The following is a 20,703-nucleotide window of genomic DNA, read 5'->3' on the forward strand; positions in this document are numbered from 1 at the left end:
CGTGTGGCGAAGAAATTAATTGACGGCCCTACTACATGTGAAGCGAAAAATGCCAGAATAATCATGCACAATGACTTGCGTTTAACGGAACCTCTTCGTTATTAACGAAGATCTGTCCGACCATGAACAAACATCCAATTACTTGTCCCTCATTTTGCAAATTCTTTGTTGTCAATGTCTCTCAGAATTAAATTACTTATGTATTCTTTGAAGTAAGCCATTATGTTTCCCTGAGTTCCACAGCTTTCTAATATCAGCCACCAACATCTATGCCAATATTTACGAACACCTCAAGCCGTGGAGCAAAATAATGTGGTACAAAATTAATCAAGGTCCAATCAAGAGGGTTACATAATTTAGAAATATCACAGACAGAGATGCAAATGGGTTAATTGTTTGCCTGTTGCATTACATACCATATGATCAGCATAAAGCTCTAATATGTGGTTGTGAGATATGTGTACAACATATTTTTACTCTGGTAATGGAACTAATTAAGTAATTACACACGTTCTACGTTAATGTGGAGTGGCATCGATCTATAATTTCGAGGAATCGATTTGTCCAACGTTTTGAAAAGGGCACGATTCCATTGTTTAAGAGAACAAAAGATCCAATTTAGCAAATGTCGCTGTATCAACGCAGTTTGAATTGTGAAAACACATTATGTTTCCTTGCATGATCAAAGGATTTGTAGCTAAATAGACCGTTCGATACTCGATAATTATGTGTGTCAAAAAAACGATGGATGTTTACAAATAATGCATCGAGCCATGAACAACATTGCGTACGCAATGTGCTGGCAATAAGTCGAACTTTTTTACTCGTCCTTCTGTGCCTCAAATATAATTGAGCTGTTCACGGACGCGACTCACTTATTCTACATTGCCGTAGGCAGCCTAGGTCTTAATGCGGAATAAATTATTATAATTGAATTGAATATGATCCTTCATTGTGTAGAACTGCACATAAAAGAATGTGCCGAGATAGAAACAGAAAGAAAAGACATAGCATGTAACCAAATTTATAGGAAGAACAGAGCAAGTTATTTTCAAACTCAACATATTATATCTTTAACAATGCTGGTATATGGTTCCTTGAAGCTTACATTTTGCATGATATATATATATATATGTGTGTGTGTGATAGAGGCAAATGTACACATAATGTTTCCTTCTCTTTTTTTCAGATATAAGAAGACATTATTCAGATGACCTGTAAAATATGACCTTTTTATTACGGATAATGTTTATTTAGACCTTACTTTTTATGCCACTTGGTCGACAGCAAGTCTCGTAATTGAAATGTAGTTACTAGTAAAGGAAGGAAAGCCGAAAGGTCACCCTCAATACAAATTAAGAGGTGACATGTTCATTGGATGCTGTTCAAAGGTTGATTGTGTTATGTGGTGGATTACACGTGTTCAGACAAAGACGTCAGTATTTGAGTCAAGAACATCGACTTCCTTGTATTTTAAAAAGCACTGTTTGGCGGCGCAATTGATGCCTGGAAAATAACGTGCTACTTTTCAAAACACTCGAACCAGATATAAGCAAGGTGACAGCATAAAGTGAGAAATAGAACGAACTAAGTATCCATAATGATTCATATTCAAGCTTACAGTTTGGACATGAAGTCTTAGGATATCAACAATCTCATATTGTATCCTCTTTTATCAATGTCCTATACATTTGCATGGTATTTCAACAAAGTGATCAAACGATAAAAAGCATCCTGCTGCAGACACGTGACTGCAAGGTCTTAAACCAACGACATATCAAGCAACGAAGCTGACGCATTTGTTTAAGCGTCTGATGCATCTGGTTCTACCGAAATAAAAGTAAGATTTGTTACTCTTCGTTCAGCAGCGTCATGGAGGCAATTTTGATGTTCGCTATTTTTGTTATCGCGAACATCAGACCAACGCCAGCATCATTTTTACCATCACAGAAATGTGAGTATGAAATTAAAGCCCTAGGTCAGTACAGCCAATTCGATATGCTTGAACAGCCATTAGAAACCTTTGCAAGAGTCACAACAATTGAAACGAGTAACAGCACTGAATGCTACATTAACACAACTGAGGTTGCAGATAGCTTCAACTTTACCGAGGATCCAGTAATAGCTATTTTTGCAATGTCATGTAGGCACACAACTCTGGTGTATTTTACACCATTTAGTAAAGCACAACACGCTAATGCAATAGGTTATCTACAAATCGAAAAATGCAACTTAAGTTATGACAGTATAGATCAAATTTCTAGATCGATGGATATGCGTGTCATAAGCATCATTAATACTCAGATCTCAGAACCCTCTAATGATACATCACCAGACTGTCTGGGGCTACATGGAATAGCTGCGTACGTGTTCCATAATTCGCAATATCCTCCTCCAAACTTTACGGAAATAATTCCTTGCAATGAGGTGTTTTCTGAACTGGCAGAAGTATCTTTCGGGAATATGTCATGGAGTGAACTACCTAGCTTCTTACAGGAGCGATTAACAAATTTGCAGGCTCTAGAAGTCCCATATAGCAACTTCACCCTTCCTCCTTACTTTCCATGGACAAATGAGGAGCACAATCTTCCAAGGAATCTCTCTCGAACCAGATATTTCCAGAACCATTACAGCGAGGCATTTGGTCTTGATATTCCAGCAAACATATTCAGACGGTATTTCAATCTCGACTATAACCAAATATCAGATCTGAGAAACTTTTCCTTTCATGGATATTTACACATGCTAACAATCAAAAGCAACCATTTGGCTCATGTCGGAGTAGAAACATTTCGAAATATAAGTGGACTGCAGCATTTAGACCTTTCACAAAATGAGCTGGAGAAAATCCCAATTGGCATATTTGATGGTCTTGTTACGCTTAGGTATCTTAAACTACAAGAAAATAGAATACAAAAATTGGAAACTGGAGTTTTTGACTCTTTGCGTTCGCTTACATATCTCAATATTGCTAACAATTCGATCTCAATGCTTCAAAAAGGTTTGTTTACCAGGCTTTGGAACTTGAAGGTATTATACCTGGCATTCAACAATATTTCAGTTATTGAAACAGAGACTTTCCCAGTTGATTCAATTGCTCTGAAATATATTTACCTAAACAATAACCCTTTAGTGTCCATGCCAGAGTTTATTTTTTGGATTCGAAGCCTGTCTCTCGTTGACCTTCAGGCAACCTTGATATCATTTAGAAACTTTGGTGACTTTATAGACGGTATAGAATATAATAGACTCGCCGAGACGGTCGTTGAGTCATCGAGTAGCTCGGATATAAATATTGATAAAAAAGGGGACCAAATCAGACTTATAGATCTGAGTAACGCTAGGGTAGAAGATTTGTGCTTACAGAATATGACTTTAAAAAGACAAAAGAAACTTATCCTCATGATACAAAACTATATATTCAAACTCGACGGGAATCCATTATTTTGCAGTTGCAAGATCATTTCATTCCAACGATTCATTTATGACCTTCTGAAAAATAAAACTATAAAAGGAAATGAATACTATTTCACAGAATGGAAATGTCAATCTCCAGTAGAGCTGAGAGGACATAGAATGCTGGATGTGAAGCCGGAAGAAACCTACTGTCCGATAAATGTGTCCGGATGTCCAGAAGACTGTTCTTGTTACCAACGTTCTGTCAATGTAAACATAATAGTGGATTGTCGACGTCACAATTTGTCCGATCTGCATCATGTGATGCCTCAGGGAGATCTAGAACTCTGGTACAGCGGCAATGAGATCAAGAGCTTAAACGACAGGGGCTATTTGGAATTTGTTAAAGTGCTAGATTTAAGCGAAAACAGCATTAGCAAATTAGATTCCTCGGCCATTCAACACCTTCATAACGTACAAAAACTGTATCTTCATTCAAATTTGTTGGCATATTTGCCACAAGATATTGCCAACATAAAATTTGAAATATTGACACTAAAGCACAATCCTTTCAAATGTGATTGCCGCACTCTTTGGATGAAAGATTTAATGATAAAACGAATGGACGACATTGTCGATTGGAGTGATGCAAAGTGTAACGATAAAAAAGAGGAAGGAAGACAATTTTTATCAGTTCCGAATGATGAATTTGTCTGCGAAGAGGACTTTGATTCTCTTCGTTTAGTTATCGTCCCAACCGTCACTAGCACTTGCTTTCTTATCTCAGTTATCCTGGTGCTTGTAATTGTCTATGCATATCGATTGGAATGTAAGGTTCTAATATACATCTACTTCGGTTTACATCCCTTCGATAAAGACACGGCAAATAAGGATGAAGAGGTTGATGCTGTCATAGTTCATTCCGGAAAACTGACAGACTGGGTCATGAATCATATTGTGGACATCCTTGAAGGAGGGAATTATAATTTTCGAGTATGCGACATGGCTCGTGATTTTGTTATAGGCTTCACGTTTCAAGAAAATTTGAATCAGGTCGCTCGACACAGTAAACGGATGATACTACTTGTTTCTGAAGATTGGAAAACCGATGATGAAACATTCAAAGTTGCATGGAACATCGCCCAAGAAAAGATTAAAGAATCCAAATCTAATTTCGGCATTATCATCATCCACGGTGTGACAACAAAACAAATAAAAGACAAAGCACTTTTGAGATTCATAAAAAGAGGAAGGTGTATTGAATCCAGGCATAGATTGTTCGTGGAGAAAATCCTGTATTCCATGCCCATAACGGATACTTATAGGCAAAAGAGAAAACCGAATACCAAGAGTTTAATACAAAGGGAATTCTCCATAAACGAGGGACAGGTAGATGACAAAAGGATCCACGCCTATGTTTCATATTCAGATCAAGATCTAGAATTCGTTACAAGAGAACTGGCCCCGGAGCTAGAAAGGAGGGGTTATAGGCTGTGTCTCCCCGACCGGGACTTCATACCCGGTGCATCAAAGGAGGAGAATATTCTGAAAGCGATAGATGTTTCGCTTAGAACGGTGTTCGTGCTATCCGGATCACATATTAAAGATGAGTGGTCCCTCTTCACCTTTATAACTGCTTGTGAGAAGTCTCTCAGAGAGAAGACCAACTACCTGATCGTTATCGTGCGTGAAAACGTTGACTTCGCCACTATGGATGAAGAGGTCAAACATTATCTCAGGACATACATCAGTCTTCACGTCAAAGACAGATGGTTCTGGCCCAAACTTTTCAACGGGCTGCCACCTACAGACCGGAAACATGCTAATGGGCATACCTCGCCACTTTTCATGTCCAAGTGCATTGCTCGTGATGATGTTGCGATGGAGATGAAAAAAGTACTCGATCGTCATGAGCATTGTCAAACGAGATTCTAGGGTAATTCTGGGTTCTCCCGATCATCTTTTCACAATACTAGCTTCAGCTAATCGCCACGGTTGGCGTTAAATTTATGCTATGTCAAAATCCGCTTTGTCCACACTTGGGTGATGTTACAGTGATAGCGTTGATTCATTTGAGATTAGTCTTCCATATAATATATATTCATTGATTGCTAACGTATTCGGCTGTGACAGGTGTATGTTATTTCCTTTAATAGACAAGTACGGATGAGAAGAAACTTATTCTCATTTTTCACTGTCAGTGAAAACGTTTTAGTATCGCACGGAATAATTGTTATTCTACTCCATCACCTATTTCTTCGCACATCATTACGTATTATATTGACGTATGTAAGATTAGAAATTACCGTTGCACTTAGAAATCAATATATCCTATAAAGTTCATTGATTGTGTTCCTGAATGATTATATGCGATGAGTCACAGTGTTTCAGTTGATCGGACATCTGAGTCCTAACCAAAGGCTTATGGGTCTGATACATTCCAGGCCGGACCTGGTCAGCTTCTTCGAAGCATCTACGAAAGGGCATTTAGCAGAAATGTCCTCAAAACGATTTAGTCACTAATGTGTTTATAGTGCTGTCATATTTGCAGAATTGTAGTTGGTAGAAACTGACTGAAATTTGTTGGAACACTTCTTAAAGAAATAACCACATCGATACAGAGATTCAACATAGAATGATGTCCTTGTATTGAATGTAAGTTTGTCAGTCTTACTCATTAACCAATTGAGCTTAAACTGAAGGTCTTCATGTTCCTTGTACATACTAGTATCCTTCAGTGTGTGGCTTTTGTTAAATATTTACACAACGAGATCAAGAAGTATAAGACTATTTCGACAATGTTGGTATAAATTATTTTTTTACTATTTGATAGCTCAAGAAAAGAACAAATTTACAGTTGTGTACTGTATTTATCATACGTAGGATACGTTGGTTATATTTTGTCTAAGAAATATCTTTGTTTGTTCTCCTCTATGAATATTACACTTTATATTATGCTGTAATATATATATATATATATATATATATATATATATATATATATATATATATATATATATATATATATATATATATATATATATATATATATATATATACCTATAACAACTCTTTATTATGTTCCAGCATATTCTGATGATCAAATGTGCTATGTATTTTTGGGGCTCATTTGCATTTAATTTTGAGCAGTTAAAATCATCTTGTACAGATCCTCATCTTCAGATAGGTCTAGTTCGTTTTCCGACACATTTTGTATAGCATAACTAGATTCTCAAGCAACCTTTAGTTTCCTTATTATGCATGTCACATTTTGTACATGCATATCACATTCTGTACATGCACGTCACATTTGTAAATACATGTCACATTTTGTACATGCATGTCACATTTTGTACATGCATATCACGTTCTGTACATGCACGTCACATTTGTAAATGCATGTCACATTTTGTACATGCATGTCACATTTTCTACATGCATATCACGTTCTGTACATGCATGTCAGATTTTGTAGATGAATGTCTCATTCTAAACATGCGTTATATTCTGTACATGCTTGTCAGATTTTGTACATACAAACCAATTGTAAAATCTAGCTTTCCATAATTCCTAGCGTCAAATACAACTGCGCTGTACGATGCATAAATTTAAATTTGGCACAGAGTGGACTATTGCTGCCTTTTATTTCAATATCAAGAAAAGAAACAACACATTTTCTAGAAATAAAGTTACATTGATACAAATAGTATGTACAATACCTGACCCATTCCCGTTCCTAATGTTCGAAGTAGAATACAAAGATTTTATTCGAGTATAATTTACATAAGAACACAAATTGATTTTGTTTGGTTTTATTTATTATATTTACAAACAAAGACACCCCCCCCCCCGCATTTGCATAAAAAGTAAATAGCTAAGTGAAAGGGGTCTATTCCTTGATTTGGAAAGTGAAAACTGCACATTAAAAGACAATAAAGTCAGTGAGGGGTAATGTTGTTGCCTAGATCCAAACAATCGTCACATGAACTTGAAAAAAAGATAACCGAATTTACCGCATGACTACTCTCCTATTAGGTCGCTATGCCCATATTATATTTCTTCTAGATGCGTCACTGTTAATGTCACCTCATCACATTACTATCACAATTTAAGGTCAGGGCCAAAAGACCGAATTATCTGTGTATTTATATGTCATTAATATACAGTATTATGAGGTATCGTCCAATCTAATGACTACGAGTGTTCAAAGGAAAAATACAATTTTTTTTTGGTCTCATTCTAAATTTGAATTCGAATAAATTCGTCAAATAATTTTCACACTTTTCTAAACAAAAAGTATTAGACTGTGTTTTATTTATTTGTATCAAACTTAATCTTACTATAAGGTCCCGAAAAGCAAATCTGGATATTTCCCTTGTGTCCCATATATATTTTGGTTATGTCCCTGATAATCATGGTTGACGATATCCCCGTGTTCACAACGTAGACAGATCATCAGTCTATTTATAGGCATGCATGCATTAATCATGCCTCTCTCATTACTGTAAAGAATGCATCTTTGCATGCATATCAGTACTGTAAATGTCAACATTATGCGGATAGTACAGCCATTAACTGAAGAAGTCTTAGGGCTAGGTCTGTGAGGTTAAAATATATTATGATCATAGTTGTACTACAATGTAACTAAAATAGTGTGTAGCCATAGCATTACTAGAAACTGTGATTTGTGATCCATATTTAACTTTATTAAACGATTTTTCTGTTTATATTTTTCTCCTTCAAATACATTCACTGATCAAATTAACGTTAGAATATAAGCTTACAGCCTTTTAAATCACGCCCTCCTAAAGACGAAATTCGTCTTCTGTCTATACTATATGAACAAAGGACAAAGACTCTTGCTCATCACCTTCCTATACCGCCTACAGGTGGCGTCAATTGAATCCTTGCGTGCAAACTTACATTCATTGTCTATTTCGCCTCCCGAAACCAGGTGGACATTGATGCTATTTGCATCCCTTACATTGAGTGTTACGGGATATTCTACAAGTGTTATACATTATTGTCTAATTTTGACCAAACTTATGTGAATTTGTTTCACCTATGCGGACTTAGTTCTCTGACCGAATGGCCCAATAAGGCTACATTGTATTAGAACATGTTGAAGTTCCTGTTCGGGTACACTATATATTTATTTATAACCCCTGGTATAACGGTTGTCTTTAACGTCTTGACGCGGTTGACTAGAAGATAAGATTTATGATTTATAACACGGTTGAGCATAGGCTCTAAAGAGCGTTTACCGACGTATTCGAATGAGAAATAAAAACAAACTTAAACTGATTTTGGAATTATAGTTCTGAAAGCATTTATGACTTGGAATGTACGCATTTGATTTTCTTTCTTACTTTGTTGTTTCAGAATCAACCATAATACTAAGTATTCTAAATGCAAGAATGCAAGTCAGCGAGTAATCTCATGACTTATGTCAAGCATTTACAACATGTACATCTTTGGCCACCAGCAGCATCTCAACCAGTTGATCAGAGAACACATGGTCGATCATTGTAAGGAAAACTGTAAACAAAAACCTGAAAGACCACATAAATCAAAGAACTGAGAGTACTGTTGCTTGGAACATACGAAAGCAGAGAACCGAAAGTATTGTTGTTTCAGCAAGACATGTCGGTACGCTGGCACAGCTAGATAATTTCGATACTCTGGGGACATTTACACCTAATTCTAGCTATCCCAGGTGGCGTAAGTTCCCATACATTAATGAGCATGGCCTTCGGACCTGTATCTCAGGATTTATATTGTCTCGATTGCCGAGCACAGTGTGCATTCATTCGAAATCTCCATCCATTCCGTCTAGCCGTACGTTCAGATTTGATGCCATATTGTCTACCGTCGGTATCTATCCAGCCATGTGGTCTTTAATCCATGCCATTCATTCAAAGTATGGTTTAAATTACATATCGTCTAAATCCTCGATTATTTGTGCCATATAACGTTAATTTCCGGGGATCAGATTCATAGAGCATTCTGTCTGCGTAATAGTACCACATATCAGGCAGTATAGCCGTGTGTACTACCATCCATGCACCCGAAACTCGTGTAGGATCTTTTGATTTCGATAAGCTCTCCGTATCGATTCGACGACTATATCATGCGGATACTACTAGCCATGTGCTCACGTCTTACCGTTTATGCCGTCGGGAATATGCTATCCGGATATCGATCATAATCCAGCTCAGGATGGTCCGCACACTGTATGTGGTGATAAACCTGATAATAGTTCGTACTTCGATCAAACGATAGAGCAAACAGAGTATAACCTGAAGGCGTCAGTAGCAGAATTTAGGGGTCGATTCCGAAATCAGAATGTCCATCAGCACAATACCTTCTTTTACAAAGTGGTACAGGGCATGACCTCAGTTGGCAATGACGACAGGGAAGTCAGCCCTTTCATCCGGATTCCCGGCAGTGGGATATATAACTGCCGAGTCTTTCTGCCAAGATTAGTGACCTAGGAAATTCCAAATGCTGTTGTTGTTTGTCAACATCTAGTTTTCTTTAAAGTCTCTCTGTTCTAAGACTCAATTTGATGTCTTCTTCGCGGTTCTCCGGAGGATAGACAAGAACAATGCTTCAGTCAATTTGACATCGACTGGTTACACGGTGGATAGGGACCGTCTGCGAATCAATCTGAATCTCGCTGTTTGACGTGCATTCAAGGCAGTTAATCTAAACACCGCGTTGACCCTACGAACCTCTATTTTGGGTCGCCTATGCTGTTCAGTGGCAAGAGAGAGGATATGTGGAAGTAGACCTCCATTTCTATTGTTTATACATGATCTCTGATTTACCTCAATGATATGATGACTGGAGACATCGATATACGGGATCGTTTTCTGCTCAACCCAAAAAGCAAACTGCAATCCCAATCCGTATGCATGAAGACGATCTACTAGACAGCCTTACCAAGGGGATATGAAGTAAAGTTTATTTACGCCCACGTCTGTACTCCATTGCCGCTGACTCGAGTTGCCGACATCATTGGATCGGTCTCTTACCCCCAAGCGAGTAGGCTATAAAATTGTTTCAGTGAACTACATGCCGTTCGGCTTACCCAGCCTACCATCGATTTAGATCAGATGGCTTTTGTGGTACCTATGACAAGGCCCTGTTCCGTCGCCAGGAATAATTGCTGCCAGCTAGTATTAAAAAATCGTCGTAAGACCTGTCTCCTAAACAGACTCAAGCCAAAGAGCTTTCAAACAAGACCTGGTACGTTTGAACATATTTTGTCTGAAGCTGTTTGAGCCAGTTTCTGGAGGTCAAAGACGACTCTTTCTCCCAGTTAAACCCTGGAAAGAAGACATAATCCTTCAAGATGGCTGTTGACGTGGTTAATATGAATGGCATACTACGGGCAAATCACTATGACAGAATCGCCTCATGATAATCTCTGCTCTTAAGATAAGAGTAATCGTTCAGAGCCTTGCCTTGACTCTCATACCTCTACCAAATAAATCGCCGAGGCCATCAGTAGGCATACACATCAAGCTTCTAGAGCTTTATCTAAGATAATTGGCTCCACAGCGAGAACTCTGGTTTTTGGCAGACTCGGTACAGTAAGCGACTAACATACCCGATTGACACCAACACAACGTCCCGAAGAGCACCACGCAGCCTTTTCTGGATTCACGCGGAAGTTTTATGTGGCAAGATTATGTCCTCTTTCCCGAAGAATGCGCCATCGTCTCCGGTTGTGCTGCACGCAATTAGAATAGGTTAACCTTCATATGGGGAAGCCAGTATTCTTCCCTCAGAGGTTACCTGGGAAATAGTTTGGTTGCTCAACCTTCACTCCGCCTATTACCTATTCTATTAACGTAAATGTATTCGGGAACATATTCGAATGAGAAAGAATGTTTTGTTTAGTAAATTATGTTTATATTATAATAATTACCCTTTCACATTAATATAATACCCTTCCATCCTCACCACAATGCAAACATCCTGTTACGAGATATTTCGCTCAGCTTAAACGGGTGCCACCTGTAGGCTGCAATATAAAGTAATTAACAAGAGTTATTGCTCTATGTCTACATACTATATAAAGAAAGACCAATTTCGTGTTTTGGAGGGCTGGACTTGGGAGGTAGTAGGGCTTATATTTCTTTTTACGTGATAAAATAAGCATTTTAGGAGAAACATTTTACTTAAATAATTGATTTTCTTATGTTCTCTATATTGTAGCCTAATTATAATTAGTACGCAAAGGTAATCGCATATTTTGCTAGATTATTTTGCCTCAAAGGCGTGCATGCAGTCAACAACGAACGAAAGGCAAATAAATTTGAACAAGACGTATAGGACACCACATTGGGTTGATATTTTTCATTCGAAACAAATGTACGTTTTTCGACGCCAAGTTTAAATGTTGAAATAATTAAATTTAAAAGTCTTCAATACATTTATTTTCAATTTTTGCACGTAATCTTAAGGTTGGTTTCTTTGAAGAAACATTTTATTTTAGACAGAGTAAAAACTATTGAATATATTGCACAAATATAGTAAAGAGATGCTTTGAATGAAAATAATATACATGTGTGCACTAAGCATTTATTTGGCTTAAGATTCTCAATAATTCAAAAAATAATTTATAACTTCTTTAAAGTACTGTCTTTAAAAGAAAATTACAGGTGAGTTAACATTTGTATAGATTACGTTTTAGAGTTTCATCGTTGAGTTTGCACTTTTTCTATGCTACTGCCCGCCATTCTTAGCTTGGCACATTTAGTGTTCCTTAAGGTATTGTACTCTTAAGTATTAAGATGAGAAAATATTTTAGACATACCAAAATATGCATTTGTGCACATTATTTTGCATGCGTGACAAATACACAAAGCTAATAATACAATGATGATATTCGGTGAAGCTGGTTGCATGACAACAGAGTTTCACCTAAATACAGCCTTTTTGGTTTTCATACATATTTACTTTGTTATTGTTTATAATGTTTTTAAATGTTTTATTAGGTTGATTAAGATATGGATATCAATTTATTGTTGAATTATTATATTTCAAAATGAATAGTTACATATTTTTATTTTGCTAAAATATACCTAGCAAAATAGAGCAATTTGTTGGGGTATCATGTTTAATAGATGTTCTTCTTGGTAATAAATATTTTTTTACCATTGTTTTGTTTATTTACGTTATGGGGCGACATAGTTATCTGATAAGATGTTCTTTCTTTTGAAGATACCTTCCATCCTAGTTTAATGAAATTGTATAATTATAGTATCGAACATTAATACATTATGTTTCAACAATACGATACAGGGTCTCTCTGTCTGTCTGTCTGTCTCTCTCTCTCATTTTCCTCTCTTTCTCTGTCTATATATATATATATATATATATATATATATATATATATATATATATATATATATATATATATATATATATGTATTTATATATATGTATGTGTGTGTATGTGTGTCTTTGCGTATGTTTTGTTTGGATGTTTTATTGACATACATACATACATACATACATACATACATACATACAAGCCGATTAAAGGTATTTCCACAAGCAAATAAACTCTAGATATTCTTTAATCAGATGGATATGCAAGAAAACGAGTAAATTTAAAGATAACGTTCGCTATCAGGTCCTCCAGTTTCTTCCAACATTTATTAAATCTTTCACAATATACTTAAGTATCGGTTATAATAAGATCACTTTGGCATAGATTGGAACGACACCGTTTACACTATTTTCACATGTAAGTCATTTATCACGAAGATACACATTAATTTTCCTATTCTTGAGGCATTTGTTAATATATCGCCTTTTATATACATGGATTTATTTCCATAAGGTGACAATACAACAAGACTCATTCCTAATGTTCCTTCTAGGTGTAAAGCTGGCGGAGGCATCATTATCACATAGTAATAGTTATTACTTAGATCTAGGTAAACATTTTTCAAAGTTTTTAGTAGGTTTTGAGACAAAAAAAAGCACCCGAAATATGTAATTTCAGTTCAACCTTCTTGTTTATGTGCTTAAAGTATATTATATTTAATTGGCTAGTTTGAAAGAGGTACTCTCTAGATACAATACTTAGACTCGTGAATGAGGTGCACTTGCTCGCTGCAGATATATTACATCTGAAATGCGTCAAATGTATAAAACAATAATCTTAAAGGACAAAACCTACCATTGTTCCTTTAGCTAAATAATTCAACAAGGGAACGTATGTTGTCTATCCTGATCACATAGTGGTTGTTTAATAAGTATGCTTTTACGTTAACTTAGTTAAACAATTCACCAAGGCACAGTATGTTTATTTCTCCAAAAACGCAACCCTGCTTCCATTTATGCATTTCAAGCACCAAAATCTGACAAAAAGAAACGTAAGATAAGACTTTTTCATCGCTTGTTCGAAAACAGTGTTTCATTTTCTTCCTCCTTGTACTCGATTTGAAAAAGAAATATTCTTTATTTGTTTACAGTACACATATGTCATAAGCACAGCAACTTCGACAAAATCGACATCGCAGTGTGTTTATTGCATATTTCCTACATCCAAGACACTCAGCTAGACCCATCCTCATACAACGATTTATAGATCGCAGCCAACAACTCCATCTTGTACGTAATGCTCGGGTTATGACTTGGTTGTGTAAATGAGGTCAAACACTAGTCAGCTACACACATGCTCATACAACGATTTATAGGGCACAACCAACAACTCCATCTTATAAGTAATGCTCTGGTTATGACTTTGTTGTCTAAATGAAGTCAAACAATAGTCGAGCATGTTATTAATTGTAACATGCATTACCAGGAACCCATTGTGAGGGTTGACTATTATTTCAGACTGCTTGACACCTTGATACGATGTTGTTTGTACCCTGTTTAACGTTTGCAAATTTTAATTAGTTTAACATATCTGCAAACATATCTCGCTTTGTTTTTGGTTGAACATAAAAATTGTCGGCTACATAATTCACCCCTTTATAGATTGCAACTATTAGGGCCATATAACTCAACTGTTTTCTCAAATTAACATTTAGAAGGAAAATAAAACAGAGACGGTGGTGCCTAGAAGGACTCTATCACAAAAATTGATTTGGGAGCTTTGCCCTCAAAGTGGACATGATACCCCCAGAGGGGGCATGCGTATCCTCAAGGTCGACGTGTGTGCCCTCGAGGTCTACATGCGTGCCCTCAGAGTGGACATATTAATTTACCTCATTTGCCTCAGCGTAGACATGGTGAATGTAATGTTATTTGTTATTGAAGAATAACTGCAGAAGGCGTTCTATAGTATTTATTATATACAATACATCAGTACAGCTTGGAAGGGGAGTAAAGTCTGCCCTGAGTGTCTATTTCCCATGGAACTTAAACCCTAGTGAATGTATAACATAAACCAGCTGTTGGCGTGTATCAGTTCTAGTCCAGTGTGGAATGTCTGATTACTTTTACTGTCAAGTGATATTTCAAAGCTAATTAGATTAAGGCTTACACTACATCTCCCTTCCTGAGAAGTTTACATTAAAACGAAACGTGATCTGATGACCGCATTTCTAAACAAGCTACATCAGCTTAATTTATTTTACAAGTTCAGTCTCTCAGGTGGTTTCGACAATCTTCCCGAACGTGTGAAATATCCGTTTTGACTGGCTGGCACTGCTTTGCTTTCATCTGAGTCAGTCAAAGTATCAGGGTCTGAAGCAGTCACTTTTAGAGGCTCCAATAATGTGGTAAGGCATGGGAACTAAATTTCTCCTATTACGCCGTATCTCTCCCTCGTCAGTTACTACCATGTATGAACGAGGTGTATATGCCCCAGATTTAATTATCCCTGAAGAAAAATGACCTTTAATCCATACCTTATTCCCTACCTGAAATTTTTTCATATTTCGGGCGCGATGTCGACGATCATAATTTCTCTTTTGAGTTTGCTTTTGATAGTTTTCCGATTTCTTCAGTTTCATTAAATCTGGCCATTTCGGCTCTAAGTTGTTTGATGCCATTGGCAAAGTAGTTTGTAATTTTCTTCCCATCAGTAATTCAGCAGGGCTGTATCCATTTGGTAATGGTGTTGCGCGATATGTCAAAAGAGCTATGTAAGGATCGTTTGCTTTTTTAAGCATTCTTTTAATTGTCTGAACAGCCCTTTCGGCGAGTCCATTGCTCTGTGGATATTTTGGACTACTTGTAATATGCCTGAATCCATAACTTTTCACAAAATCTTTGAGTATTGCGGATGTGTATTGCGGACCATTATCTGAAACTAAAACGTCTGGTATACCGTGTCGCGCAAAGATTGATTTGAGATGATTGACAATTGCTTTCGAACCTGTGCCTTGCAATTTTGCTATTTCGATGTATCGTGAGAAATAATCAATCACCAAGAGATATGTTTGACCATTCAGTTCAAACAAGTCTGAAGCGACTCTTTGCCAAGGTCGACTTGGAAATTCGTTTGGTATCATTGGTTCAGCTTGATCTCGTGAGTTTTCGATGCAATTTTGGCAAGACTTTACCAAGTGCTCTAGCTGAGTACTTAGTCCTTTCCACCAAACTGACGTTTTGGCGCGTTCTCGGCATTTAACTATGCCTTGGTGACCATCGTGAATTCTCTCTAGGATTTCTCTTTGAAGTGATTCTGGTACGACAAGGCGTGTACCTTTCATTAAAAGACCATTTTGAATTGTAAATTCACCTCTATCTGTCCAGTACGATTGAAGTTTTCCGTCAAAAGCGGATTTCTCTGGCCACCCCGTTTCACAGAATTGTACAAGTTGTTTGCAAATCGAATCATTTCGATATTCAGACTTTATTTGTTCAAGTCGAGTATTTGATGCAGGCAAATTGCTAACTACGAAATCAACGTAGGCGTTAGTTTCAGCCTGAAATTCTCTGTCACTCTCAGAGTGATAACTTAAAGGTGCTCTGGATAGAGCATCAGCAGTTAATAGATTTTTGCCAGCAACATGAACTATACAAAAGTTGAATCTCATCAAACGCATTCTAAAGCGTTGAATTCTAGGGGGTAAATCTCCCAAGATTTTTGTGCTCATTAGTGGTACTAATGGCTTATGGTCAGTTTCAAGTTTGAATTGTGACCCAATTAAATAGCTACTGAATGGTTCACAAGCCCAAGTGATTGCAAGGTCCTCTTTTTCTATTTGAGCATAGCGTTGCTCAGTTTCTGACATACCTCGCGATGCGAACGCCACCGGTCTCAGAGTGCTACCGTGCTTCTGCCGTAGCACAGCACCTAGTCCAAATGAAGATGCATCTGCAGATACAACTATTTCTCTATTGGATTATAATGTGCTAAAGTTGGTGAAGACATCATTGCTTGCTTGATATCTCTAAAAGCGTGTTCTTGATCTGGACCCCAAGTCCACGAGTTTTTACCTTTCAAAAGCTCACGTAATGGTTTTGATTTTTCTGCCAAATTTGGACTAAATTTGCCAAGCTGATTTGCCATACCGAGAAATCGTCGTATATCTGTTACGCATTTCGGTATTTCCATTTCCGTTATAGTTTTGACTTTTTCTGGATCAGGTCGGCAACCATTTTCGTCAACAACATGCCCAAGAAACCTTATTGATGGTCTCGAAAATTCACACTTTTCAGCGTTCAAAGTGACGCCGGCCTTTTGAATTGATTTCATTACCATTTCTAGTCTTTCGTCATGCTGTTTCTGCGTTTCCCCAAAGATAAGAACATCGTCCATGTGACAGAGTGTTCCGTCAAGTCGCTCCAGCGTTTCTGACATCCTTTTCTGAAAAAATTCAGGCGCAGAACTGATTCCGAATGGAAGGCGATTAAAATAAAACCTACCAAAAGGAGTAATGAAAGTTGTAAGGCGGCGTGAATCTTCTGACAGGTTTATCTGCCAAAAGCATGAGTTTGCATCAAGTTTGGTGAAAAACTTTGCACCTGCTAGTTTTGCAAGGGATTCTTCAACTGATGGTAGTGGGTGGTTTTCTCTTTTAACCGATTCATTCAGTTTTGTTAGATCAACGCAAATTCGTACCGTACCGTTTGGTTTCGGAACAACAACCATTGCCGCGCACCACTCAGTGGGCTCATCTACTTTTGAAATAACACCTATTTTTTTCCATTCTATCCAACTCCTCTTGAACTTTATTCAGTAAAGGGATAGGAACCTTTCTTGGGGTAGATAAGGCATAAGGTTTGGCATTTTTGTCCAGAGTTATGTTATAGAACCATTTTGTTTTCCCTAGACCTTTAAACAAATTTGGAAATTTCTCGCGATAATCCCTATCTAAATGTATGGATTTATCGTGAATTTTGCTTGCATTTTGTGAGTTTTTATCTGAGGCATTTACTGAGGATATATTTACCTGTTCAATTATCTTGAGAGCCTGAATCGCGGGCCTGCCCAAGAGTGCCTGATTCAGTCCCTTTACAACAAATATGTCTTTTACACTGAATGCATCGTTTGATTCAAGTCCACATGTGAATTTTCCCAGCACTTTAAGTTCAAAGTTTCCAGGTCCATACAGTTTTCGATCAGACTTTGATAGTTTTTGGTCTCCGATTTTTCTTAAATCCCTCTCAGGAATTACAGTCACATCACCTCCAGTATCAATCTTGAATACAAGTGAAGTGTTGTTTAATCTCACACGCGTTATCCACGGCTGACCCTTCTTCGTGCTAATAGTCCCTAGAAATCCAGATTCCTCTCTAGATTCTATTGTGCGAACTGTTGACTTTGACAGACAGCATTTTGTATAGTGTCCTCTTTTCTTACACTTGCAGCATTCTGCTTCTTTTGCTGGACATTGGTCTCGATAATGATTAATTTTCTTTCCACATCTCATGCATCCTTTTCTGCTGACATTATTTTGTTGAACATTTGGGATTTTATGCTTCTGTTTCCCATATTTCAGTGAAGACGATTTTACTGCATCCATTTCAGACATTCGTTCTCCACTTGCTCGTATCGTTGTTTGTTGCTTTTTCACAGCTTCATTTTGTCGAGCTTGACTAACGGCTGACTCTAGAGTTAGATTTGCATCTAACTGCAATTTTTCTGACAGCTTTGAATCTCGCAGTCCAACTACAAGTCGATCTCTGATCATTTCATCATGTAGTGGCCCGAAATTACAATTATCCGCTAAAACGTAGATAGCTGTAACAAAACTGTCCACTGTTTCTCCCTCTTCCTGTTTTCTCTGATTAAATTTTGCCCTTTCAAAAATTACATTCCTCTTTGGAATGAAATATCGCATGAATCTATCTGTCACGGGCTTCCACTTCTTTTGATCTTCCTCTGTCAGGTTGAACGAAGACAAAATGTCATCAGCCTCACTTCCCATGGAATAAATCAAGATATTCACTTGAATTTCTTCCTCTTTTTCACTAAGTCCAGACGCTTGACGAAAGCGTTCAAAGCGCTGAAACCACTTTTCCCAAGTTTCAGGTCTCGAAGAGTCAAATTTGTCCTGATTTGTAAACTGAAATGAAGCCATTTTCAACTCTGATATTTTCAATCCTGTGTTTTTACCGCTGCCACCATGTAATGTTATTTGTTATTGAAGAATAACTCTAGAAGGCGTTCTATAGTATTTATTAATTACAAGACATCAATACAGCTTGGAAGGGGAGTAAAGTCTGCCCTGAGTGTCTATTTCCTATGGAACTTAAACCCTTGTGAATGTATAACATAAACCAACTGTTGGTGTGTATCAGTTCTAGTCCAGTGTGGAATGTCTGATTACTTTTACTGTCAAGTGATATTTCAAAGCTAATAAGATTAAGGCTTACACTACAGTGAATATAAGACGATTGTCACGATATTGAATAGCATATCAGAACATTGTTTGTCAGTTGAAGCGCTGGCTTGAATGTTGTTGAATGCAGTTGCCGGGAAACAAAGAAGACGGCATTAGTCAAAGTGTACGTAGTTTCTTACGAGTTTGTTATTGTGACAGTCTTCTCAGGCAAACAACATACTGCCATCTTTTAAAAGAAAAAAAAACATTTTAATTGCACGAACAGCAAACTAAAACTAAAACTCTTCAAGTCCATGTCGATCTCTATATGTATCATGTTTTGCTGTTTACCATTTTGTGATGGGGTGGGGGGGGGGGGGAGGAAGCAAGCGAAGATAGATGTGTCGCAGTGTCTGTGATTAATTACCGGGAAATATGATCTTCTGAACAAAATTATATATGGCAGAACATTGCCAGAATTAAAAAGTTTAAAATATGGAAGACAAAATAAGAATAAAGCTCTTCAAGCAAACGTGACTTAAAATACCGGAAAGGATGTTATGATAAAAAAAGAGGATTTTGGAGTCATGATGACATTGTCTTCAATCAAAACAATTAAAACCAAAAAATAATAGGTGTAGTTGAGATAAAATGTCCATTTGTTTCAGCAGGAAACGAACCATTATATGTAGATGAACTTAATGAAATAAAAGAAATAATCTTTGTTATAATGTTATAAATGGTAGGGTAGGCCATTTGTAAACGAAACCACATCAGTATTACTACCAGGTACAGATTCAGATTGCATTTTGTTACGTAGACTTTCATGACTTTGTCATTTGGTCCTCAAAGGGAATGATTGTGGAAAGAACATTGCCCGATGAGTTTTGGAAGGATTTATCTTCAAAACTGATAAATTTTCATCATAATACCCTGATTGTAGAATATATTGAGATGAGAATCCCCAGGCGATTTATGTCAGCTGATATTCAGATTTAGGATTCGAAACATTATCTATATTTATATTGATGCTACGCATTTTAAATTTAATTTGCATTTAGGGAGAAAGTGGGACAACAAAATGATAATTATACAAATACTTAATGAACAATTTTACAATGACTTCTTTTATTTATAGTGGGTTCATGTATTATAATGACTTGTTTTATTTATTGTGGGTCCATGTATTATAATGACTTGTTTTATTTATAGTGGGTTCATGTATTATAATGACCTGTTTTGTTTATTGTGGATCCTTGCATTATAGTTTGCTGTCAGTTTTTCATCTTTATGAACATTCACAAGAAAATAAGGTTCTTCATAATTAGCATGTGTAAGGAAACAAAGAAAAAACAATGGTATGGAAATGCTTTTGTATTGTTGCTTTTATCTTACAGCCTTCAACAATGGAACATTTATATCCATAGTGTACAAAACCTTCAAGCCAATAATGAAGTATTTGACACGATTGTCTGTTTTTATTTAGTATATATTGATGAAGAGATTACGAGATTATTATTAAATCCATCAAGTTCGTCTGCTGATGGAGCTTCATCAA

At 36.8% G+C, this 20,703-nt stretch overlaps 2 protein-coding genes across 2 annotated transcripts in view; one reads left to right on the forward strand and one right to left on the reverse strand.

The window, feature by feature from the left end:
* The window catches only part of LOC149799991 (uncharacterized), an 86,168-nt gene extending 73,600 nt beyond the window's left edge, over positions 1-12,568 (forward strand). Inside the window, exon 2 of the mRNA XM_089959524.1 lies at positions 1,190-12,568. Within this exon, the coding sequence (XP_089815650.1) occupies positions 1,873-5,331 (3,459 nt within the window). The 5' untranslated portion in view covers positions 1,190-1,872 and the 3' untranslated portion in view covers positions 5,332-12,568. The remainder of the gene's footprint in view (positions 1-1,189) is intronic.
* LOC149799992 (uncharacterized) lies at positions 8,846-18,512 on the reverse strand. Its single transcript, XM_089958325.1, has 3 exons — positions 17,885-18,512; positions 11,368-11,428; positions 8,846-8,948 (listed from the first exon to the last, which is right to left on the reverse strand). The coding sequence occupies exons 1-3, from the start codon at positions 18,510-18,512 to the stop codon at positions 8,846-8,848; spliced, it is 792 nt and encodes a 263-aa protein (XP_089814451.1).
* Between the last annotated feature and the right edge of the window lie 2,191 nt (positions 18,513-20,703).

This window comes from Sinohyriopsis cumingii, chromosome 5, assembly GCF_028554795.1.
Source record: "Sinohyriopsis cumingii isolate HCF-2022 chromosome 5, ASM2855479v2, whole genome shotgun sequence".
NCBI lineage: Eukaryota > Metazoa > Mollusca > Bivalvia > Unionida > Unionidae > Sinohyriopsis > Sinohyriopsis cumingii.